Source organism: Balaenoptera ricei, chromosome 10 (assembly GCF_028023285.1).
Source record: "Balaenoptera ricei isolate mBalRic1 chromosome 10, mBalRic1.hap2, whole genome shotgun sequence".
Classification (NCBI taxonomy): Eukaryota; Metazoa; Chordata; class Mammalia; order Artiodactyla; family Balaenopteridae; genus Balaenoptera; species Balaenoptera ricei.
Genome location: NC_082648.1, coordinates 23,124,037 through 23,149,910, shown reverse-complemented (window position 1 = coordinate 23,149,910; position 25,874 = coordinate 23,124,037). Strand labels below are relative to the sequence as shown.

Sequence of the window (25,874 nt, the reverse complement as noted above, 5' to 3'; positions counted from 1 at the left end):
ATAGACAGATTAACTCAGTAACATGGAAGTCTCTCCCCTCCCTACCTACCACCACCTGCATCTCCACCACCACCTCTTTTCCAAATAGGTTCCAGAATAGTATATAACAACTTAATTGATGGTAAAGGTAATATTTCAAAATGGTGGGAAAAGGAAGGACTAGTCACTGAATGGTTGTGGGGAAAGTGGTTAATATTTTGGCAAGAATAAGTAGACTTCTGTATGGTTATCAATTAAAATAAACTTCAGCTAGATCGAAGCCTTTAGGGTGACACTATAAAAGCACATGACACCTAGGAGGAAATAGAGGTGTGTGTTTATTCGATCTTGGGGTGGAAAAGTTTTTCTTTCTGAGCATAAAAGCAAACAAGATAAAAAAAAAAAGGAAATATTGACATATTTAACCAGGTAAAAATTAACTCTGGAAGGAACACTGTATACAAACTTTATGGGAATTGGGCAGTGTTGATCTGTAATTACACTTCAATAAAGTCATTCTAAACAAAATAGTAAACATTTGTGTAGAAGGATGTTAACTGACATATTATCCATAATAGTAAAACTTTCCAAACATCCTAAATGTTCCATAGGAGGGGAATATTTTAAATAAATTGTTGGCTCCCTGTTCTATACCCATTCTGGATAAATCAAGAAGTGGCAATAGAACCACATTTAGAAATATAACTACAAATACCATAATCAGTGAAAAAAAAGTTTCAGTGGTTGATCTGGAGAATGAGAATTAACAATAAGTTGCTCCTTCGTTTTATTTGGTAATTTTATGCCTTTCAATACTGACTTTTAACTGATATACATCTGTTACTTTCCTACAAAAAATATAAGAATAATACAATTTTATAAATAACAGGATTCTAACTTCAAAAAAATCATCAGAATATAAAGGCCTAGGAAAAAGAAATACTCAAGTATCAGTTGTGGTTTTTCACTAAGTAGTAAAATTATAGTTGATTTTTATTTTCTTAGCACTGTTCTATATTTCTTTTTTTTCATTTTCACCATTGCACATTTTTAATTGAAGTATAGTTGATTTACAGTGTTGTGTTAGTTTCTGCTGTACAGCAAAATGATTCAGTTATACATATATATATATACATTCTTTTTTATATTCTTTTCCATTATGGTTTATCACAGGATATTGAATATAGTTCCCTGAGCTATACAGTTGGACCTTGTTGTTTATCCATCCTATATATAATAGTTTGCGTCTGCTAACCCCAAACTCCCAGTCCATCCCTCCTCCACCCACCCTCCCCCTTGGCAACCACAAGTCTGTTCTCTATGTTTGTGAGCCTGTTTCTGTTTTGTACATAGGTTCATTTGTGTCATATTTTAGATTGCACATATAAGTGATATCATATGGTATTTGTCTTTTTCTGACTTACTTCACTTAGTATGGTAATCTCTAGGTCCATCCATGTTGCTACAAATGGCATTATTTCATTCTTTTCATGGCTGAGTAATATTCCATTGTGTATATGTACCACATCTTCTTTATCCATTCATCTGTTGATGGACATTTTTGTTGTTTCCATGTCTTGGCTATTGTGAATAGTGCTGCTATGAACATAAGGATGCATGTAACTTTTTGAATTATAGTTTTGTCTGGATATATGCCCAAGAGTGGGATTGCTGGATCATATGGCAACTCTATTTTTAGTTTTTTTGAGATACCTCCATACTGTTTTCCACAGTGGCTGCATCAACTTCCCAATTCCCACCAACAGTGTAGGAGGGTTCCCCTAACAACCAGCAATTGTTATTTGTAGACTTTTTAATGATGGCCATTCTGACCATGTGAGGTGGTACCTCATTGTAGTTTTGATTTGCACTTCTCTAATAATTAGTGATGTTGAGCATGTTTTCATGTGCCTGTGGTCCATCTGTATGTATTCTTTGGAGAAATGTCTATTTAGGTCTTCTGCCCATTTTCCATTGGGTTGTTTTTTTTGTTGCTGAGTTATATGAGCTGTTTGTATATTTTGGAAATTAAGCCCTTGTCAGTCATATCATTTGCAAATATTTTCTCGCAGTCCATAGGTTGTCTTTTCATTTTGTTTATTGTTTCCTTTGCTGTGCAAGAGCTTGTAAGTTTGATTACGGTCCCATTTGTTTATTTTTGCTTTTATTTCTATTGCCTTGGGAGACTGACCTAAGAAAACATTGCTACAATTTATGTCAGAGAATGTTTTGCCTATGTTCTCTTCTAGGAGTTTTATGTTGTCATGTCTTATATTTAAGTCTTTAAGTCATTTTGAGCTTATTTTTGTGTATGGTGTGAGGGTGTATTCTAACTTCATTGATTTACATGCAGCTGTACAACTTTCCCCACACCACTTGCTGAAAAGACCTTTTCTCCATTGTATATTCTTGCCTCCTTTGTCAAAGATTAATTGGCCATAGGTGTGTGGGTTTATTTCTTTGCTCTCTATTCTGTTCCATTGATCCATATGTCTGTTTTTGTGCCAATACCACACTGTTTTGATTACTGTAGCTTTGTATTATTATCTGAAGTCTGGTAGGGTTATGCCTCCTGCTTTGTTCTTTTTCCTTAGGATTGCTTTGGTAATTCTGGGTCTTTTATGGTTCCATATAAATTTTAGGATTATTTCTTCTAGTTCTGTGAAAAATGTCATGGGTAATTTGATAGAGATTACATTAAATTTGTAGATTGCTTTGGGTAGTATGGCCATTTTAACAATGTTAATTCTTCCAATCCAAGAGCATGGGATATCTTTCCATTTCTTTGAATTATCTTTAATTTCCTTTATTAATGTTTTATAGGTCTCAACATATAAGTCTTTTACCTCCTTGGTCAGGTTTATTCCTAAGTATTTTATTCTTCTGGATGTGATTTTAAAAGGAATTATTTTTTTTACATTCCCTTTCTGATATTTCATTGTTAGTGTGAAGAAATGTAACCAATTTCTGTATGTTAATTTTGTACCCATTACTTTGCTGAATTTGTTTATTGGTTCTAGAATTTTTTGTGGGAAGATTTTAGGGTTTTCTATATATAGTCATATAATGTCATCTGCATATAATGACAATTTTACCTCTTCCCTTCCAACCTGGATAATTTTATTTCTTTTTCTTGTCTGATTGCTGTGGCTAGGACTTCCAATACTATGTTGAAGAGAAGTGGTGAGAGTGGGCATCTTTGTCTTGTTCCAGATTTTAGCAGGAAGGCTTTCAGCTTTTCATCATTGAGTACTATATTGGCTGTTAGTTTGTCATAAATAGTTTTTATTATGTTGATATATGTTCCCTCTATACCCACTTTGGGTAAGAGGTTTTTATCATGAATGGATGTTGAATTTTATCAAATGCTTTTTCTGCATCTCTTGAGATGATTATGTGGTTTTTGTCTTTTCTTTTGTTGATGTGGTGTATCACATTGATTGATTTGCATATGTTGAACCATCCTTGTGATCCTGGGATGAATCCAACTTGGTCGTGATGTATGATCTCTTTTATGTGTTGTTGGATTTGGTTTGCTAATATTTTGTTGAGAATTTTTGCATGTGTATTCATCAGATGTTGGCCTGTAATTTTCTTTTTTGATAGTGTGTTTTTGTCTTGTTTTGGTATCAGGGTGATGGTGACTTCATAGAATGTCTTTGGGAGTGTTCCCTCTTCTTCACTCTTTTGGAAGAGTTTGAGACAGATAGGTATAAATTCTTCTTTGTATGTTTGGTAGAATTCACCTGTGAAGCTATCTGGTCCTGGACTTTTGTTTGTAGGGAGTTTTTTTTAAATTATAGATTCTATTTCACGTCTAGTGATCAGTCTGTTCAAATTATCAGTTTCTTCTTGCTTCAGTTTTGGTGGGCTGTGTGTTTCCAGGAACTTGTCCATTTCTTCTAGGTTGTCAAATTTGTTAACATATAATTCTTCTTTTTTTTTTTTTTTTGTATTTCTGTGGTATCAGTTGTTATTTCTCCTTTTTCATTTCTTATCTTGTTTATTAGGGTTTTCTCTCTTTTCTTCTTGGTGAGCCTGGGGAGAGGTTTGTCAATTTTGTTTACCCTTTCAAAGAACCAACTCTTGGTTTTATTGATTTTTTTCTATTTTTAAAAATCTCTATTCTATTTATTTCCTCTCTGATCTTTATTATTTCCTTCCTTCTGCTGATTTTAGGTTTCATTTGTTGTTCTTTTCTAATTCTTTCAGGTAGTAGGTCAGGTTATTTATTTGTGATTTTGTTTTTTGAGGAAGGCCTGTATCGCTATGAACTTCCCTTTCAGAACTGCTTTTGCTGCATCCCATAGATTTTGTATGGTTGTGTTTTCATTGTCGTTTGTTTTAAGGTGTTTTTTAATTTCCTCTTTGATTTCATTGTTGACCCACTGGTTTTTTAGTAACATGTTGTTTAGTCTCCATGTAATCATTTTTTTCTCATTTCTTTTTCTGTGGTTGATTTCTAGTTTTATGCAATTGTGGTCTGAAAAGATACTTGAAATAATGTCTATACTCTTAAATTTGTTGAGGCTTGTTTTGTGCCCTGGTATGTGGTCAGTCCTAGAGAATGTTCTATGTGCACTCGAACAGAATGTGTATTCTGTGGTTTTTTGTATGTAATGTCCTGAAAATATCAATTAAGTCTAACTGTTCTATTGTATCATTTAGAATCTCTGTTGCCTTATTGATTTTCTGTCTAAAAGATCATTGGTGTGAGTGAGGTGTTAATGTTCCCTACTATTATCATCACATTCCCGTCAAGTTCTCCCTTTATGTCTGTTAGTATTTGATTTATGTATTTGGGTGCTCCTCTATTGGGTGCTTATATGTTGATGAGTGTAATATCCTCTTCTTATATTTATCCTTCTATCATTATATAGTGTCCTTATTTATCTTTCTTTATGGCCTTTGTTTTCATGTCTATTTTGTCTGATATGAGTATCGCAACCCCTGCTTTCTTGTCATTTCTGTTTATGTGAAATAGCTTTTTCCATCCCCTCACTTTCTATCTATGTGTGTCCTTTGCCCTAAAGTGGGACTATTGTAGGCAGCATATTGTAGGCTCTTGTTTTTTTATCCAATCTGCCACTTTGTCTTCGGATTGGAGCATTTATTCCATTGACATTTAAGGTAATTATTGATAGATATGTATTCACTGACATTTTAAACCTTGTTTTCCAGTTGATTCTGTATTTCTTCTTTATTCCTTTCTTTTCCTTTTTGTTTTTCCTTTTGTGGTTTGATGAGTTCCTTTTATATTATGCTCGTGTTCTCTTCTTTTTGGCTATTGTGTATCTATTGTATGTTTTTGATTTGTGGTTATCCTGTTTTTCAAGTATGTTAACCCCTTCCTATATCTACTTGCTTTAGACTGATATTCATACAGGCTCAAACACATTCTAGAAGAAAAAAACCCTACATTTTCTTACTCTCCTCCTCCATATTTTATTATTTTGATGTCCTCTTTTACATCTTCATGTTTATCCTTTTGCTGTTCATTGTGGTTATTATTACCTCACAAAATTTTTTTTGATGTTTTAAATCTGTATACTGGCTTATTTAAGTGATTTACTTTCCAATTGTGATTTTCTCTTTCCTATAACTTCTTGCTTCTTTTCTGTTTAGAGAAGACCTTTCAATATTTCTTTTAGGATAGGTTTAGTATTGCTGTATCCTTTTAGTTTTTGCTTATCTGAGAAATTCTTTATCTCTACTTCTATTCTAAATGATAATCTTGCTGGGTAGAGTATACTAGGTTGCAAATTTTTCCCTTTCAGGACTTTGAATATATCTTGCCACCCCCTTCTGGCCTGCAACGTTTCTGTAGAGAAATCAGCTGATAGCCTTATGGGGGTTCCCTTGTAATTCTTTGTTTTTCTCTTGCTGCCTCTAGAATCCTATCTTTAACTTTTGCCGTTTTTATTATAATATGTCTTGGTGTAAGTCTGTTTGGGTTCATCTTGTTTGGGATCTTCTGTGCTTCCTGTACCTGGATATCTGTTTTCTTTTTTAGGTTTGGGAAGTTTTCAGCCATAATTTCTTCAAATACATTTTTGGTCCCCTTTTCTCTTTCCTCTCCTTCTGGAATTCCTATTATGCATAGATTGGCACACTTTATATTATCCCATAGGTCTCTTACATTGCTTTCATTTTTCTTTTCATTTGGCTTTCTGTCTGCTGTTCTGGTTGGGTGATTTCTATTATTCTATCTTCCAGATCACTTATTTGTTCTGCATTGTTCAATCTGCTATTCATTGCCTTTAGCTCAGCTTTTATCATAGCAAATTAGTTTTCTAATTTTTCTTGGCTCCTCTTATAGTTTCTAGTTCCTTTTTATAGTAATCTGCATTTCTATCAGTAGCCTTTCTTAGTTCCTTCAGTATTTTCATTCTCTCATTTTTGAACTTGGTAACTATCTGTCAGACTGAAGAGGTCTGTTTCATTGTTTGTTCTTTCAGGGGAGTTCTTTTGATCTTTTAACTGGGAGTGGTTCCTTTGCTTCCTCATTTTACTTATATTTCTCTTACTCTGTGAGTTTAGGAGAAACGATTATCTACTGTGGTCTTGGAGGGCTATTTTTATGTGGTAGTGTCCCTGTGTAGCCTGCATGGGTTTAACATTTTCAGTGAGAGGGTTGTTTTTAGTATGAATGCCTGCCACCTCTTTCCTCAGTGTGTCCTAGCCATTATCCCCTTGATAGGGGGTGTGACTGGTGTTGTGGTGACCAGAGCCTGCCCTGGATGTTGAGCGGGTCCTCCTCTTTGCTCTGTGGTTGTCACAGCACTGTCAGGGGCAGGATCTGCTCCCTAGTGGTTGGAGTAGAAGCTGCCAGATCCGTTTTTGAGCTGCGTTTCTGAGCTGCGGAGTGAGGTAGGTGGGATCGTATTCCTCCGTCAGAGCTGTCCACCAGTGAGTGCGCTCTGTTGTGTCACTTTTCACCTGTTGCGTGGGCTCACAAAGTACACTGTTGTTGGCATCGCCCTTGGCCCTGCCTCAACCGTGGGAATGCTGGCAATCGACCCTAGTGCCCCTCAGGCATTTTTTTCACAAGGCCACCAGCACAGATCCATTATGTCAGGTCCCGGACTGCAGTAATCGTGTATCTGGACCCGCCGTGGGAGCTAATGAGGCAGCTCAGACCCTCGCCTCACCCAGCCCCCACCTGTATGTGCCCACAAAGCTCATGGTTGATAAGGCCAGACCCATCCCAGTCACAGGAGCCCCTGTTGTCTGCTCAGATGTCCTGCAGGTACTGAGTTTACAAAGCTGGTGGCAGAGGTTTAAATTCATGGTTCACACCGCCATGGGGAGATATTTCAGCCCTGCTTCTTAACTCACACGGCCCCTGGGGCTCAGCTATGATTTCATTCCTGCCTCTGCATGTGGGCAACCTGCTGGTACCTGCTCCTGGAGCCCACTGAGGCAGTGGCTGGGGGGCAGAGAAAGAGGCTGCTAAGGCGGGCGGGGGCGGGCCCACCCCTCCCTTTGTGCGCCACTTAGCCTGGGCTTCTTCCGTGTACACCCCTGTTTGCAGCCGCACCACGCTCCAGCCCCACTCAGGCTGTCTCCATGCAGCCAACCCCAGTCTTCTCCCTGGGTCTGTCCCCTAAACCCCGAGTTTCAGCACCCAGCCCCAGCCTGTACCAGCAGACGTGCGTCTTGGGCTGTGGCACGCAGAGCTGTGGCACGGACTATCTGTGCAGGTCTCTGCTCTGCCTGCCACAAACCGGTTGTTGCGCTCTCCATGGAGCCTCTAAAGCTCCCTTTCTGTCCTGGCTGATGTCCCTGGGACTTCCCAGGGTGTGGGAACCTTTCCTCCCTCCCAGGGGCACAGGTCCTCTTCTGCTTCCCTTTTTTTTTTTTCCCTTTCATCCTACCCAGTTATGTGCAGATCTTTCTTGTCCTTTCAGGTGTCTGAGATCTTTTGCTAGCGTTCAGTAAGTATTCTGGAGAATTGTTCCATATGTAGTTGTATTTCTGATATATTTGTGGGAGGAGGTGAGTTCCACGTTGTTCTACTCCCCATCTTGATTGGATCCCACTTTTCTGTATTTCTGAATTTTCGATAATGAATATAAAGTTCCTTTATAATCAGAAAACTAAAAACAAAATATGCTGCTACCATTATTACAAAGAAATAGAATAGTATCCTTTCTATTGTAAATATTACGAATTTGATTATCTTACATATAATCTGATATGTATCCATCCCCCCCCCCAAAATATTTCAGGCCCTATGTCTTTCTTGATCTTTGTTAAATGAAATAGAATACTATGGATTCCCACAAATAACTGAACAATCAGGTAATTGTTTGCTATTGGTCTAGATGTTGGTTCTGATAGATGGGAAGCCTTTTGGGTTACTGCACACTCAACCAAGTATTAAATGAGATTTCCAAGAGTTCACTTAAGTTACAAGTTTACATTATCTAGGCTTCTAATTTTAGTGTTTTTTAACAAATATTTTATTGCAAAAATTATTTTGATGTCTTTACCCCCAAGGTAACATGCAACAGATTTCTTCCTGGATAGGAGTAAATGTGGGAAATACTGCCTAACAGTCAGCCTAGTGCTAGGACTGCCTAAGAAAGTGTAAATTCAATGCCGGAAACACATAGGGAGACAAGGATTTAACAACCCTTTATTGTCTCTCTCAACACACACCTTAGGCAATGGACAGAGCCCTCCAAAGTGACTAGTGGCTGGGTATCAAACAAAAGAGGTAGCCAAGGCTTAAAAACATGTGATGTAACTTGCTATTCCTTACCATGACCCGCCCTCCAAAAAAAAAAAACCAAAAAACAACTACCAAAAACAAACTATGAAAGACTTGAGGCTCACATAACCTAAACACACAATTCTAGGAAATCATCAGCTCTCAAGAATTACAAGCTTTCCATTGTCTCTTCTGCCTACATCCCCATTCCTTCCTCTGGCCCTAGGCTGTCTGGCAGTTGGCTATTTTTGACCTGATTTCCCTTTCAAGGATGCCTTTAAACCCAGATTTAGTCATGGAACCAAAGCCTGGCCATCTGTATATTTCAGCCTGTTGACCACAGAAAAAAGTCCATGTGAACCAAGTTGAACCAGAGGCTTAATCAATGGACATTTTTGTGTGAATTACTAGGAAACAGAGAAGCTCTGTTTCCATTGTAATTGTCAGGTATAAGGATAATTTGTGCTTGGAGCTTCTGAGCATCAGTATGGAGAAGAAGGTCCACTGGAGGATAACACCCGCTTACAGGAAAGCAAAGCTGAGAGTTGGAAAGAGGGAGAGGCAGGGAAGGAGGAGGAGTCAAGTCAGGGAGACAGACAGTGCTAATGACATCGGATGTGACATGAGCAGCAGGAAACCTTTAATGGATTAAGCCACTGACGCTTCAGAGTTGTGACAGCAGTTAGCACACCCTGATGAACACACCCCAAAATGTATAAAGTAATATATACCTCCCTTCCCAGTGGTCTTAGAACACTGGATCTTCTACCCATTCTGTGTTTCCACTTTAGATGATAGTTAAGGACACACTTTTTGGAGGAAGTTTAAAATGTTAAATAAAAACTCCAAACTAGTAATTATTATAAAATATAGTTTAATTTCACTCTTCATTATTTACCACAAAATTTTAAAAATACCAACATACAGACAAGAGCAAGTGAAACGGAAAAGAGCTTAAAAATTGTATAAAAGACAAACCTAAACTCAAGACTATGAGCAGTGACACACACACTAAACACTCCCAAATGAGTTCAGAAAGCATATTCTAGGTTGGATGGGTTTCCTTTCTAAAGTCAGCTTTTACTGGAGCCACACCTGGAGAGGTCTCTAAACCAAAATTCTTATTTTATGTGGAAGGGATCTTCCCAGACTTCTCTTAAAAAGCATTTCTTACAAAACAGGGTCAGACTTATTCTAGGCACAAAAGTCATAAATGCCTGTCCTAGGGCCCATGGAACTTGGAAAAATTAATCTAATGAAAGCAAAGCCCCATAGGAATGGGAAAGTGACACCTAGTGGCCACGCAGCAGGTTTTCTTTATGGCTTCTGATCATTGTAGACGTCAGGGCTGCTGTGCCCACAATACTATGCTTGGCAAATCTGAATCTCTAATTCCAGAGCCCAACAATGACCTACTTGAGTGGTGGATTCCTCTTTACAGCAGGATCTGAAACTGGACCCACTAAACATGGTCTGATACCTAGAGAGTTGCTATTTTATATACCTGTGTCCTAGACTCTATGGAGATTTGTCAAAGATTATGACGACCAATGAATATAGCCTTTTCCCATTATGACACTGTAATTAGATACTTTCCTTTAATTCCATTTATTTACCAAAAGTCTATTCTGTATCTTCTTGTTTGTCTTTGTGCTTATCAATGGATTTCCAAATTTAGTGACTACCATAGGGTGTCAACATATACCTCAAGTTTTGTTTGATTTCAGGCTAATAAAATGTCTAGCATTTTCAAGTTTACTCATTTCAAAAAAGTTTTAAATTTGATACATCGATAGAGGTTCACAGTTATTTGCACTGAATCGAGGATCAATAAATGTCCTTTAAACCATAGCATTTAGAGGTAAATATCATACTTATAACCTTTGGTCTGCTTAAATAATATCCACTTAATAAAATGTTCTAGAGCAGGGCCATAGAATGGAAATATAATGTGTGCCACATGTGTAATTTTAAACGTTCTAGTAGCCACATTAGGACGGTAAGAAAATAAAATTAACTTTAATGTTTAATTTGGTATATCCAAAATATTATTTGAACTGTAATCAATATAAAACTGTTAATGTGATATTTTATATTCCCTTTTTTCATACTAAGCCTTTGAAATCTGGTATGCACTTTACATTCATAGCACATCTCAATATGTATTAGCCATGTTTCAAGTACTCAGTAGCCACATGTGGCCGTGGCTATCATACTAGACAGCATATGTCTAGCATCAGGCTAATGCTCGAGTCCTGTGGGTCAGAATCACAGAATTAGAACTGGAAGTAAATGGAGAGATCAAACCTCTTTTTACAAATAAGGAAACTGAGGTACAGAGAGTTTAAATGACTTGCTTGAGGTCACACAGATAAACTGTTGAGCGGGCTCTCCTGATTCCAGCATGCCTCCCACTCCACTACATCATTGTAGGTAATTCTTAGAATTAAAAAAAAATAGAGTATTCTTTTTAGGATGTTTTCATTAAACTTGTAGATATTTTTCACCAAAACATAAGAAATTAATTGGTAGGAGAAAAAAGTAATATAGTATAAAGCATAAAAATATGTCACTCCCAGTAGCAATCAAATATAAATAGAATGCATTTTGAAGAAAGCACTGAACTTTGAGCTACAGTACCATACAATGCATGGACTGGATCCTGGGTCCAGGGCAAAAGATAAATATCAGAGTGGGCTACTAAAGGATCAAAGCCTTCAATTGGCCTTTCCATCCATAAGTCTATGGGATAACCTCTCCTCTTGCAAAGAGAGAGAATTGTTACTGTGCAAGCAGCAATGGCCAGCCTCTAGAAAGTCTGCCTCTCAGATCCCTGCATCACGAAGTTCTGCCCCACCTGCCTTGGAGGTCGTGCAGCCACAGTGACCTATCCTGCTACCACTAGCTTAGGCTGACTCTGCAGGTCTAGCCCGACCTGCAATGGTCCAGATCCCTAAAGTGTCACATTTATAGGCAGGCCTCTCTGACTTAGAGAACAGATGTGATCCTTCACGCTTCTTCAGACTTAACTGTCATGCTTAGGCCACTACAAACCAATATATCCCCCATCTTGTGAGGGTTTTTTTGGCTTATTCTAAACCTAGATGTCTCCCAAGTCCTCAAATGCCAGAACCAGGAATGGTGCTGACCCTCTGGCATTGCTGGAACATTGCATCGGCTCAAGACAATAGGCCAATACATCCTTGCCCACACAGCCACTGCAAATGTCAAACGTGAAGGAACATTTGATTTTGGTTGTTGCCTGTTGCTATGTTTGCCATTAACGTGTCTGAAAGTTCTAATCTAATACTTACAGCTTACGGAAATATGCGAGGTCAAAAGAATGCTTTGTTTTTGTGGGGCTCTGAGGGAAATCTGCTGGAGATGTACAGCACCACATAGAAAAGGAAAACTGGATTTGGTCCCTACATCTGAGCCTCAAGAGTCTCCCCATTAGTTTCCCAGACTATCATTACTTTCCCTTGTGGGAGACAAAAGAGAATATATGGGAACACACGGAGTAAACTAGAAAGAGCTATTAAAACCATAGGTATTATGGAAGTATGATCTTCAAAAAGATAGCTATACATACAGTATTGTATTTTTGGGTTTTTTTTTTTTTTTTGGCCGCGCTGCACTGCTTGCGGGATCTTAGCTCCCCGACCAGGGATCAAACCCATGTCCCCTGCAGTGGAAGTGTGGAGTCCTAACCACTGGACTGCCAGGGAAGTCCCTACATACAGTATTTTAAATATCCTTAATTCTTGCCCTCAATTTGAGCTACCTCTGAATTAATTACTGGTTTAAAAAATGCTCTCGATTTTTAATTATAGCTAGAAAATTGGTTTTTAAATTCTTTCTCGTTGCCTCATGGTTTGAAAAACACACTTATAATTATCTTTGGTTACAGGCAATAGTAACTGTAATTGCCTAATAATTTAAAAAGCCAACAACTGTTCCTAGGTCAGTTAACTAATCATTTAACCAGTGAGACTACTGCTTTCTCAAATGTGCATAAAGAAACTGGTTTATACACATTAAACATTAAAAGACATATGAACTTTTGTGACATTACACAAGGTGTTGGCTCTGCCTGGGCCTGTTTCTTCCTCTAAGACTAATGCTAAGGGTTGCTAAAAACCTTTTCAGCATCAAAACCCTGTTCTATCATCTGTAATAAGAATCTTGAGTGGTTATATTAAGACTAATCTTATAGGCAAAGGTTAACCACCACCAAGTTGTAGGGCCCAAGATCTTTCCTTTTCTGTAAGGAAAGCTGAAACTCTCTCAGCTTTTTTTTTTTTTCTTTTCTGAGTTTTAAATAAGAAATCATCGCACTTAAAATCCATCTCAAAGTGCTCAGCTGAGCATAACTATCGTGGCTCTGTGCTTGCCCAAGTCTACAAAGACTGAATACAGTATTCATTGTGATTACCACTACAAATTGCACTGTCCCTTTAAATGTTCAAGTACTCATCATTTTCTTAAAGTGGATAAGCCCTATCCTCAATTAAGGAAATACACAAGGAATGGAAATGTTCCAGATTACACAAATCTTCTATTATAAATCAGTTATAAATCAAGCTCAGATACAAGGAAGATGTCAACACATTGAGTTCCCCAAACTCAAAACAACTGCATCAAAAAATAAAAACAAAACCAAAACAAGATACATGTGGTATCCTTGGTTAGAAAGACTTTAGCAAAAATATAGCAACTAGTGGGTTTTAAGCTATGTCAATGACTAAAGCGGTCTATAGAAAATTTTGAGAATTTGAAGGGAAACATCACATTTCCCTATACCCCTGTGAAAGTCAGGAGCAAATCTATAAAAACTGGTCAACCACGAATAGGAATAAAAGATAAAAACAGTATCAGTACAGTACAGAAGAATATATAGTCTTTTGTAAGCGGAATGCTTCAAAACGTTTCTCATGTTGAGTTAAAAATCAAATGCTAGAGTGTCCAGTGGATGTCACTGAAGTCCCCAGGGTCTCCCAGTCCCCCCTCTGCTTCTAAGTAATTCATGAAGGCAGCCATGGCTGTGTCGTCATTGTCACAGAGGGCATCAAAATCCAGCTGGGCACCTTCTCCTATTGAATTAAAATACAGGCTTATGTAAGTACATTTGGAGGTTAAAAAATGAGTTATCATCAAAAATGGCAAAGGAAGGCTAGGATACCATACAATGTATTACTGAAGGCAAAGTATACGTCTTAAATTGCAGAAGCCTGATACATTTTAAATGGGTCGCCTATTTTTATAACAATCCGCTGTCAGATAAATTGAGCTTCACTCATTTGATGCACATCAGTGAGTTAGTCTACGAGCTTTCTAATAGAAAATAAAAGCTAAGAGGTACAGACTCCCAGACGGTTGGAAGCTAGGGGTTGGGGTTTATTCATGTGTGTATATAGAGCCTTGAAGAAGAAATTTAACTTTAATCTGCCTTGTGAAAATACTCTGCTTGTTTAACCCCCAAATGAGAAGGCTGAGACAAAAGCATCTTCCCCATTTGAAAGACTCTTATAAAAGTGGGGGGGTCCCCAGATTTTTGACTGAGAAAGGAAATAAGGAGGAACCATGGAAATGAGATTTAAATCAGAGATAAGGAAGAGGTTCTAGAAATTCAGGGTTAAAACACAGCTGCAGATTAATCGAAGTTTTCTAGGTATCTTTCAAAGTACAATAGAACTTGAGATGATTAACATGTGGCTCTGTGTGAAGCTGATGTCCAGGTTCCTTCAAGTCCTTTGATTCTCTTTAACATACATTTTCAGGAGATCAGAGTCAGTTATGGGGGGGTATAAAATTGTGTCATTTCAGTTTTCTTCATTTGGACTTTGCATAAACATAGTTAAAATGAATAATTACATCTTAAACATTTTATGATTGGTATCTTTAAAAATTCTTTTTCTTGAGAATGGACATTTTCCCCTAAATACAAGAGCTTTTGTTTTATTGAAATTGTGTGTTTTAATAATACCCATAACTGATTCAGTGGATAATCAAATTTTCAATGACAGGTCCATTAAGTAGCATACACTTAAAAACTAACAGCATGATTACTGTATTTATGATTTTGAATGAAAAACTCTTAGTTATTTTTATTGAAGTATAAAAAATATGTTACAGTGTGTTAGTTTCTGGTATACAGCAAAGTGATTCAGTTTTATACATATATATTTTATATGTATAAAACTGAATCATTATATATAAAATATATATGTATTCTTTTTCAGATTCTTTTCCATTATAGTTTATTACAATATATTGAATATAGTTCCCTGTGCTATACAGTAGGACCTTGTTGTTCATCTATTATATATATAGTAGTTTGTATCTGCTAATCCCAAACGCCTAATTTATCCCTCCCCGCCTTTTCCCCTTTGGTAACCATACGTTTGTTTTCCATGTCTGTGAGTCTATCTATCTCTGTTTTGTAAATAAGTTCATTTGTATCATTTTTTTAGATTCCACATATAAGTCATATGATATTTGCCTTTCTCTGTCTGACTTACTTTAGTCAGTATGATAATCTCTAGGTCCATCCATGTTGCTGCAAATGGCATTATTTCATTCTTTTTTATGGCTGAGTAATATTCCATTGTGTACATAAACCACATCTTCTTTATCCATTCATCTGTCAGTGGGCATTTAGGTTGCTTCCATGTCTTGGCTGTTGTAAATAGAGCTGCTATGCACATTGGGGTGCAAGTATCTTTCTGAATTAGTCTTCTCCAAATATATGTCCAGGAGTGGGATTGCTGGATCATATGGTAGCTCTATTTTTAGTGTGTTAAGGAACCTCCGTACTGTTTGCCATAGTGGCTGCACCAACTTACATTCCCACCAACAGTGTAGGAGGGTTCCCTTTTCTCCCCACCCTCTCCTGCGTTTATTATTTGTAGACTTTTTGATGATGACCATTCTGACCGGGGTGAGGTGATACCTCATTGTAGTTTTGGGAAAAATCTTAAAGTTGTTTGCATCTCTAGCAATTTCCTAAGCCTGAAAATAGAGTGATTAAGAAAGAGTTTTTGGAAAACCAAAATGGCAGGCAGTTGCCAAAGAAAACTTACCAAGGAGTGGTTCGTGACTCTGGGGAGTAGCAGCGCTTTGGTTTTGCTTTGTAGCCTGTGGCTCCCCTATTTCAGAAGGACTTAGTGTAGTCAGTTCCTTATCTGACATCTGTAAAGAGAGAATAATAAATAGAAAGTTTCCTATTTGAATGAAATAAAGACCTCTTAGCAGTTTTCAGATGCGGGCATTCTGGCCATGCCACCACTGCCATCAACAACGTGGCAGCTCACACTTCGTATTCTGTGCTAAGTACTCCACAAGCATCATCACGTTTCAGGTTACACATGTCACGAGGTCAGGCATCTGAGGCCTAAAGAGTCTAATATCTTGCCCAAAGTGTGGGAGCCATGATTCTAACCCAAGTCTACCTGACTTCAAAGCCCCCGCATTATTCATAACCGTAACTGAATTACATACATAAGGAAAAGTTTTCGATTAAAAATGAAAAGCTATTTCAGTTTTTTAAAAATGATGATAAAACAGTATCTCATATGAAACTACAACGGGAAATACTGCTTTGGAGTAGGGAATGGATTAAACCAGAGACTTTTACCAAAATGTTATCATACTGTTAAGTAGTCACAGGCCAAACAATCTAATGTTCATGTAGCTCATCAAAAGAAGAAATCATTTACCTATATTGTCTTACTTAGTTGATGAACTTTGCCATAGAATGCCTACATAACGTACACTACTTGGAGATTCTTGTGTGTTACAAGGACTTAAATCCCTGTTTCTGGCATATTGTCTGGCACAAAATGGGTACCCAATAAACATTTGCTAAATGTATGAGTAAAACTGGCAAATACTAGATCAAAAGCCTATATTAATATAAAAAGATATTTTCAAGTTCCCTTTTGTCCCTGGTCAGATTTAATTTCTCTTTTCTCCTATATTCTTATACCACTTAGTTTATATACCTACTTTAGAGCCTTTTGTTGTCTGGGATACATCAGAATTGTATATGGGTCTTCCACATTTTCAGCACTATGTTCAGTCATTTTTGTATATGCAGCAATGCACTTCAAATAGCTAGTATTTGTTCAATTGAATTAAATAGTAGGTAGTACTTAATTTGTAGCTTATATTATTTAAACATCTTTCCAGACCCTAAGGAGTATATTTAATCTGCGGAATCGAATCTATTAAAATAACAATAATAGCTACAATTTATTGAGCACACGTTGTGTCCCAGGCACTGTGAAGTTTTTGTTTCTTTGTGTATTAAATCATTTAATTCACACACCACTCCAAGAGACTGGTGCTATTATTAATCCCTTTTTTACAAATGAGGAAGTTGAGGTGCAGAGTTTAAATAACATGCAGGAGGTTACCCAGTAGTAAGTGTCTGAATCACAACTTGGACCCAGATAGTATGGTCCCAAGCGACTTCAATCTTAATAACCACTATTCTACATTGCCTCTTAAAAACTCTGAGCTAAGTAGAAAGGGTTCATTCTTTACAGGATGGCCTCTTTTCTCAAAAGAAATAATCAACAAGGAGCAATGTTATTGTTCATTTATTTCACGAATATTATCACTTACAATGGTACTTACATTCCTGCAGTTTATAGTGTGAGTATCTTTCAATAAATCTGTTGGACTTGAATCATCAAGGGATGAAGAAGACTGTAACCTTCAAAAAGTGACACATAAAACATTTTATGTGTCTGTTTATATATATTTTAGAAAATTTTCTCCTCTGAATACATAATCTATTGATAAAAATACAGGGAGGAACATAAGACTGACTATCACGACAGTTTTCATAATCAGACTGACTTGTTCAGTGCCAGACTTATTTTTGACTATGGAGTGCTGAAAACACTATAGTAAATAGAAACAAACTCTGAGGTGAAAGCTCTTAAGTAAATCATGTTACCTGTCTTAATACAGCACGTGGCAAAGTAATGGAATAACAACATGGTTCAAAATAGGCATTCAGTTCCTTATCAGGATACTGAAAAGCAGAACTAAGAATAAAGAAAGATTTCCTAATATCCTGCAACCTTTTTTTTAAAGTGGAAAATGCATCATATTTTTAATATAATAGGTCATCCCCAGGTCCAAAATCAATGAAACACATGAAGACAAAAACATAATCATATGCTTTGATCATAAACCTCTTCAAGACTTAATACGTAAAACTGACAGTGTCATATAATACATTATTACTAAATGCTCAATTATGTGAAACATAATGGCATAAACATAACTTTATGTCCTTTTTTATTCCCAAGAAGGCAACTGACAAGAAAGTATAGAGGGAGAAATTAAAACAGAAGAATGAAATGAATTAGGTAGGAAACACAGATGAAAAGATCAGTGACATGTCTTAGAGATTTTTCACAATGTAATGTATATAGCTTGGCTGGCTTCCCATCTGTGGTTCATGGTTTAAAATCACCATCTGCTCAATTAGCCTTTGTTTAAAGATGAAAACTATCTGCCTCCACATGCACATCACTACCAGATTAATCTTCTGAAATACGGCTTTCTTCGTATTAGTCACTGGGCAGAAACTTGCTATTTAAGTCCCTCCACTACTTGACTTCACCTTAGTTAAAAGTCCCTTTAACCAAGTTAAAACTCAGTTGCTCAGCAACCTGACTCTTCTCTCAGTGAACCTCCTTGATGTTTGCTGAAACCACCATGCTTTCTCCCGCTCACCTCCATACATTGGCTGAGGTGCCTCCATATATAAATGCTCTCCCCACTGCGTCCTGCAGCTGCACCCAGCTAGCAACTTTGGCTCAATTTCCACTTTCCTTACGAAGCCCTTCCAGCATATACAGTCAAATGATTTTCAACAAGGGTGCCAACACCATTCAGTTGGCGAAGGGACAGTCTTTTCAGTAAATGCTGTGAGAAAACTGAATATCCACATGCAAAGGAAGTTGGATTCTAACCCTACTCAGGGTAGTGTTTTGGTCGAACTTTGTCCTACTTAGTACAAGTATTTACAATTCACTCCAGAAATACAGTTTAAGCTTTTATTATGGAAAACTTAGATATAAAAATAGACAATATAATGAAATCTCATATACCCACCAAACAGCTTCAATAATTATTCTTTCCTAATCTTGTTAAATGTACTTAACCTGAACTCATACTTCCCCTCTCCTCCCAGACATTTCACCATTTAATCTGTAAATACTTCTCACTGCAGAAATACTGATTTAATTGATTATGGGGTGCTGTCCATGATATAACTGTTCTCTGTGGGTATTACACATATCTCTTAAAAAAAATTGAATTCCAAAACATTGCCTTTCTAAAATCCAGAAAAATTCTGAGTTCAAAACCTATCTGGTCTAAAGGGTTTTAGATGAGCAATTATGGGCCTGTATATACACATATTCACATACATCCACACATATCTTTCTTTTTTCTTATACAAGTGAGTTATTATACATGCTATTCTTTTGTTCTATTCCTGTGCTTTTTTCTATTAACAGATAAAGCTCTTGCCATATTAGCATAAACAGAGCTACCTAATATTTAACTGTTGCAGAGTATGCCATTGTATGGATATACCATAATAAGTTATGGTTATGGTAAAGATTTAAATATTTAAATCACTACTTAAACAGTGCAGCAAGAAACAGTCTTGTTCATGGGTCTCTGTGCAGTTGTGTAAGAATATTTGTTCCTGGGGTAGAGTTGCTGAGTCTAAGATCATATACACTTATATTTTTGATGGGTGTAGTCAAATTGTGCTTCAAAGAGCTTGCACTAGTTTATATTCCCATGGACAGTTTAAGAGGGATTGTTTCCTCAGACTCTCGCTAGTACTACCAAACTTTCAAATCTCTGACAATCTCCTAAATGAAAAAAGGTATGTCATTATTGTTTAATTTTGTATATATATAATTTTAACTGTGAGTGGGGTTGAGCAATTTTTAAAGTTTCTTGGCCATTTGCACTTTTATTTTCTATTTATGTCCACTCTCTAAATTTTTTGTTATTGAGTTATTTAAATAACTCCTTTAATAACTTTATTCTTTATTCTACACAAAAAGTTTAATATATATAAAATTATACAAAGTTTAATATAAAATTCAATAACTTTATACTTTATACTACAAATCTCTTCATGTATTAAGATAATCAGTACATTTTATCATATGAAGTACATTTTCTGTGTATAATTTGTCTTTTAACCTTGCTAATTATAATGGTTATAGTTATGTTTAAGTTTTGAGTTTTTATACAGTTAAATTTATCCATTTTTTTCTTAATAAATTCTGGATTTTGTGTGATGTTTAGAAAAGACTTTCCAAACTATGTTGCTACTGTAAAGGTGATATTCTCTTCCATTATATTATTGACCTGGTTATTGTTTGCATATAGGAAACCTATTGATTTTTTAATATTGGTTTTGTAAATATGATGATAATTTTACTTGTGAAAGTATTTGCAGCAATAAAACATTACCTTTGTAAGTCCAGAAGTTCACTTGCAATATCTGTTCCGATACTACCAGCACCAAGTACCGTTCCCGTAGACATTCCAGGCACACTAATGCAAGACTGTCTAGAGGATCCTAAATAATAACAGAAGGAAAGATTCAATAGAGGGCTTTAAAAAATATATAACTTTGGTCAATATCTTTCTTTCAATTCAAATATATTTCCTATTTCCCTCTTTAAAAGTAATAAACCAGCTGCATCCTAAAATGTTAGAAATATTCATGCTTACATTACAAACATAACTCATGATGGTTTAAGATGCTTATGCAGAGTGATGTGAGTCAAATATGTGGAAAGTCATTGAGGGTTCAATCATGACCTGTAACCTTTGAGTACATACAGTTCCTTCCCACTTTAACCTCCACACTAAAGCCACAGCAATACCACTTTTTTTCTTTTATTGAAGTATAGTTGATTTATGATATTGTTAGTTTCATGTGTACAGCAAAATGATTCAGTTATATATATGTATGTATAGATATTCTTTTTCAGATTCTCTTCCATTATAGGTTATTACAAGATATTGAATATAGTTCCCTGTGCTATATGGGAAATCCTTGTTGTTTATTTTATACATAGTAGTGTATATCTGTTAATCCCATATTCCTAATTTATCCCTCTCTCCCCTGTTTCCCCTTTGGTAACCATAAGTTTGTTTTCTACGTCTGTGAGTCTGTTTCTGTTTTGTAAATAAGTTCATTTGTATTACTTTTTCAGATTCCACATGTAAGCGATATCACACAATATTTGCCTTTCTCTGAAGTGACTTACTTCACTTAGTATAATCATCTCTATGTCTATCCATGTTTCTGCAAATTGCAATATTTCTTCTTTTTTATGGCTGAATACTACTTTATTTTAAATATTTCCTAATATTTTAATTTTTCTTTACACAAATAATATATTAAAATATTCCTGTGGTAAAGAACTAAGATAACTCCCCCTTAGTGCTTTTCATTAATTTGACCAACAGATATTTGAGTGCCTTAATGTATAAGGAACTATGCCAGCTGCTGGGGATGATAATGAGTAAAACACCATTCCTACTCTTGAAGAACTCACAGGCTAGCGGTGAGCCAGTTGAGTGAACGAATAATTGCAATACAATGTAAGATTATAACAGAAGTGTGACCAAAGTACTGTGGGAATTCTGAGGAGGATAACTCAACCCACTGAAATCTTTCTGATTTCATCCTGAAATTTTTCCCTCTCCAAGACAGAAAAAGGTGGTAACTTAATAATAACAGTCTTAGTAATAAGTCTCCATCACCTAAAACTAAGCTTACCTTCTGATGATTGAGAGCTGCAAGGAAGCAATGATGTTTCTCCAGTATCACTATGTCCCCTAGAATTAAGAAACACCATAGGTGATTTTTTTTTTAAGGTGAAGGAAAATGTTAAAGCAACTACATTAAGCTCTGTGTATTTGAATTATCAGTTCTTGACCTATTTGTGTTTTATATACATATTGTTAATGTCACCACCAGAGACGGAGGTATTGATGTGCTAAGTACCAGGGCTTTTGCCAGATGTCACATTACCCTGTAATGTACATGTTTCCAAAGATACAAACTCTCAGCTCATATTCTAATGATAAGGAGACAAGAATTATTGGGATGAATAATAGAATTATTGGGATGGGTAATTAGTACCTGCTGGAGGTACTAAGAATTGGGGGGCTCTTTTTTTAAACTAAATATTGTACATAAGGAAATAGAATTGGTTTGGTAAAACCTTATAGCAATTTTAAAGAGAAACATAGAAAAATAATACTTAGAACAAGGCCATGCTAGCATATTGAGCAAATCAGGAAAAGCTGGCTCTTCCTTCAGGCTGACACAGCCATAGACCAGGGCTTGGAAGGCAGTGAACGGGCTGGATTTCTGCTTATCCCTCAGCCAAGTACTCCTACACAAGCATATGCGCTCCCAAGGCTCAGAAGATGGACATGCAAAAATGATGTGGAGGGCAAAACAGTTTCTTACCATTTTAAACAGTTTAAAGCCACATCCACATAGTTTTTTGGAAGGACAAAGCAAGGCCATGAAGGGTACGAAACAATTGCCTGAATAAATGCATTTACTGTCACATTTTATACTAAGCCAAAAGGAATTTTTTATAAAAGAGCAAACTTTTAGCTTAATTCTGATAACTAATGCCAATGAACAGTGAATGAATTACTCAAAATATATACTCAAGTTCCAAAGCCAGAGGATCACAAAGGGTTTTTTTTAAAATTGAAGTATAGTTGATTTACAATGGTTCAGGGGTACAGCAAAGTGATTAATATACATATACATATATATATATACACACATATTCTTTTTCAGTTTCTTTTCCACTATAGGTTATTACAAGATATTGAATATAGTTCTCTGTGCTATATAGTAGGTCCTTGTTGCTTATCTATTTTATATATAATACTGCATATCTGTTAAGCCCCAATTCTCGATTTATACCCCCCTTCCTCTTTGGCAACCATAAGTTTGTTTTCTATGTGAGCCTATTTCTGTTGTGTAAATAAATTCACTTGTATCATTCTTTAGATTCTACATATAAGTGATATCATATGATATTTGTCTTTCTCTGTCTGACTTACTCCACTTAGTAGGATAATCTCTAGGTCCATCTATGTTGCTGCAAATGGCATTATACTCAAGTTATAAAGCCAGAGGATCAAACAGTTTTAATGATTTAGCAAGATGAAAAGAGGGAAGCAAAGATACTCATTTGAAATCAATATAAAGGTCTTAACAACATAAAAAATTACTTACAAAACTAAAGTGTTGACAGACACAATATATTCCAGTTCTTTGGTCCAAGGATTTGTGAAACTAAACCACTGGCTTTTTAAAGTTACGAAAGAGCCATCTTTTGCTCTGAATTTGTATGAATCTGTAAATATTTTCTCTTTACTCTGCAGAACTTAACAAGAAAAGATAATAATCAGCATAACAGTCTACCACTATATAAATCAATCCCTTAAGGATTAATTCAAGGTTCAGATTTCACAGGAATGAAAAATTAAGAGTTGAAGTTGTAATTAAAAAGTACCAAAAGACGATCCCACTCAATGCATACCTGCTTTGTGCTTGTCAGTCAAATTACTATGGTCATCTTGATGAAAATATTCATAACAAGAAGTTCCCAAAAGTTCCTGAGGCAGATATCCTAAAATTGCTGTTGCCCTGGTTTTAAAATTAAAAATAAAGTTCAGAATTGGTGAATGTATCCCCTTGAGAATACTGTTGGTCCATACATGGTCAGGATAGTAGAGAAGTAGACTGGGGGGATGAGTAACCCATTTGCTTCACTGGGCTCCTTTGGCTGCCCTAGACCCAGATTAGAGCTGCAAAGCAGAATGGACACCCAGGCACCAGGCTACTCCAGAGGCCACCTACCCAATCCAGGGTATGCTATTCCTACCATTCACCAATAAAATTGTGGCCATAGACCATGCCCAGTTTCTGCACCATTGGCTAAGAAATATTTCAAGTTTACAATTTGGCTTGAACAAATTTACTGATATATCCATATCCTTATTTCATTTAAACTTTATTTCCTGTTCTAAAGCCTTAAAAAAATTCCAGCCATGCTACTAAGCCACATCTTTAGTAGCCTTAAATATCTCATTGAACTCTAATCATTATGGCACATAAATGTTTACCTTTGATCAACAAAGACGAATTGTCCATTCACTGCAAAACGGGTAATAAATTCAGTTGGTTTCACTTTAATCTCTCCACTGTTCTGTGGGACAATATATGGATGTAATCTTCCAATGGCAACAAGGCAGGTAAAATTACTACTGTCTTTCTTATTGTCCGTTTCTTCTTCCATTCCAACTATATTTGGAGGCCAGCTTCTCAAGTAACCAGTGCAGTGGATAGTACAGAATTTTCTATGATCTAATTCACAGGTTTAAAAAAAAAAAAGCATTTGTCAACTATATCACAATAAAACTAAAAAAACAAGATAAAAATTTAAAAAGCTTTTGAACCATTATGAATTCTTAAATTTGTTACACTGACATTTATAATAGTTATAATTGTGCTATGAAATAGTCTTTAAATATGCTAAATATGAAAAGGGAATAGGATTGCATTAAAAAGAAATCATCAGTCATGTTTACTTAACAACTTCATTCCTAATGGGTTATTTTTCTCAAGAACTAAACTATACGTACTACATCAAAATGATTGCTTTAATTTTGGTTTAAATAGGTCTATAGTTATTTTGTTATTTCCAAGTTAATTTTTTAAATTACAGTCTTTATGTGTTAGAAAAAGTTAAACTTCATGCTCCCTTGCTCTCAGCTACAGAAGTATTGTTTTCAGCTTATTTAAATTTTGGTATATTATAATTTATATTCATAAATTTAAAGGATACATGGATATATTCATAAATTTCTTATGTAAGCACTTATAATGGCTAATAGATACATATGATTATAATAGATTATAGAGACATTTCAGAGAACATTTAGAGAAATTTATAATAAAATGTATAAAACTAAAATTTGACTCAAATTTTACTTTTCAAAAAAATCTTAAGCAATTAACTCATAAGAAAAAGCTCATCAAACAGATCCAACCAGAAAAATAAAAAATTGAAAATAATCCATATATTCAAATAACAGGAAATGCTTAAGAAAACAATGACAGTATAAAAGATAGGCAGTATACAGATTATGGCAATCTACAAAAAAGTAACTTAAAGGTTAAAAAGGGGGTGGGAAAGATGATAAAAATTACTTCAAACAGTTGTTTGTGATAAGATTTAGAAAAGACCAGAACAGTCATTGTTTTAAGTCGGCACCTTCTGCTAAGACTGTTATTACAAATCTTTAAAAAAAAAAAATTTTTTTTTAATGGATGATATGGGCTGTCTTATAAGATAGCAACTAATAGTAATAGCAAAGGTGTAAAGAACACTTTATGTGCCATGCTCTGTTTTAAGTTCTCTAAATGAATAATTCATTTATTCTTCTTAGTAGTCCTATGAGAGGTTCTAATATCATCCCCATTATCTCAGGAAACTGAGAGTTACTGCCAGGGTCACAGCAGGGAAGGGTGGAGCTGAGGGTTTACATCCAGACAGGCTGGCTCCAGAACTCCCTCTGTGAACTGCTACTGTGGTGCTATTTGATGGTAGTGAGTGCCTGTCATAGAACGTGTTCAAACAGGAGTTGCCTGAGTGATGGAGGGGGAGGACTACAAAAAGGTGTTCCAGTCAGAGGGAACAGCCAGTGCAAACACAGTCAAGAGCGAGCAGTCAGAAGCGGCTGAAGCATAGTACGTGATGGGGAAGTGGCAGAATAAAGCAGGGAACATAGTTTAGCTCTTGTAAGCCCCGCATAGAACCTTGCATTCAACACCCAACAGACATCATCCCCTCCACGGCCCACAGACGGCTTAAATTACATGTTGTTATCTCTTCCAACCCCAAACCAAACCTTTATCACTTATTCCATATCCTGCTTAATGACACCACAATCAACCCAGGTAGTTAAATGAGAAACCTGGGCTCTTGCTTTCACCTCACCCAACATCCAAGATATCTTAAAGGAATTAAAAATTGGGATAAGTGTAATACAAGGTTTTCATTCATATTAACAAAATTAG

General features: G+C 36.0%; 1 protein-coding gene across 4 annotated transcripts in view; it reads right to left on the bottom strand.

Moving 5' to 3' along the window:
- The window catches only part of BMAL2 (basic helix-loop-helix ARNT like 2), a 129,647-nt gene that overhangs the window by 22,116 nt on the left and 81,657 nt on the right, over positions 1–25,874 (bottom strand). For 2 of the 4 annotated variants that reach the window (XM_059935513.1, XM_059935516.1), the window contains 8 exons: positions 23,918–24,158; positions 23,332–23,438; positions 23,025–23,175; positions 21,537–21,595; positions 20,216–20,324; positions 17,336–17,414; positions 15,778–15,886; positions 13,321–13,788 (listed from right to left, as the gene is read on the bottom strand). In XM_059935513.1, coding sequence (XP_059791496.1) covers positions 13,652–13,788; positions 15,778–15,886; positions 17,336–17,414; positions 20,216–20,324; positions 21,537–21,595; positions 23,025–23,175; positions 23,332–23,438; positions 23,918–24,158 — 992 coding nt within the window. In that variant the 3' untranslated portion in view covers positions 13,321–13,651. Of the gene's footprint in view, positions 1–13,320; positions 13,789–15,647; positions 15,707–15,777; positions 15,887–17,335; positions 17,415–20,215; positions 20,325–21,536; positions 21,596–23,024; positions 23,176–23,331; positions 23,439–23,917; positions 24,159–25,874 lie in introns of those variants that run through there. The other 2 variants (XM_059935517.1, XM_059935515.1) reach the window with 2 other exon arrangements.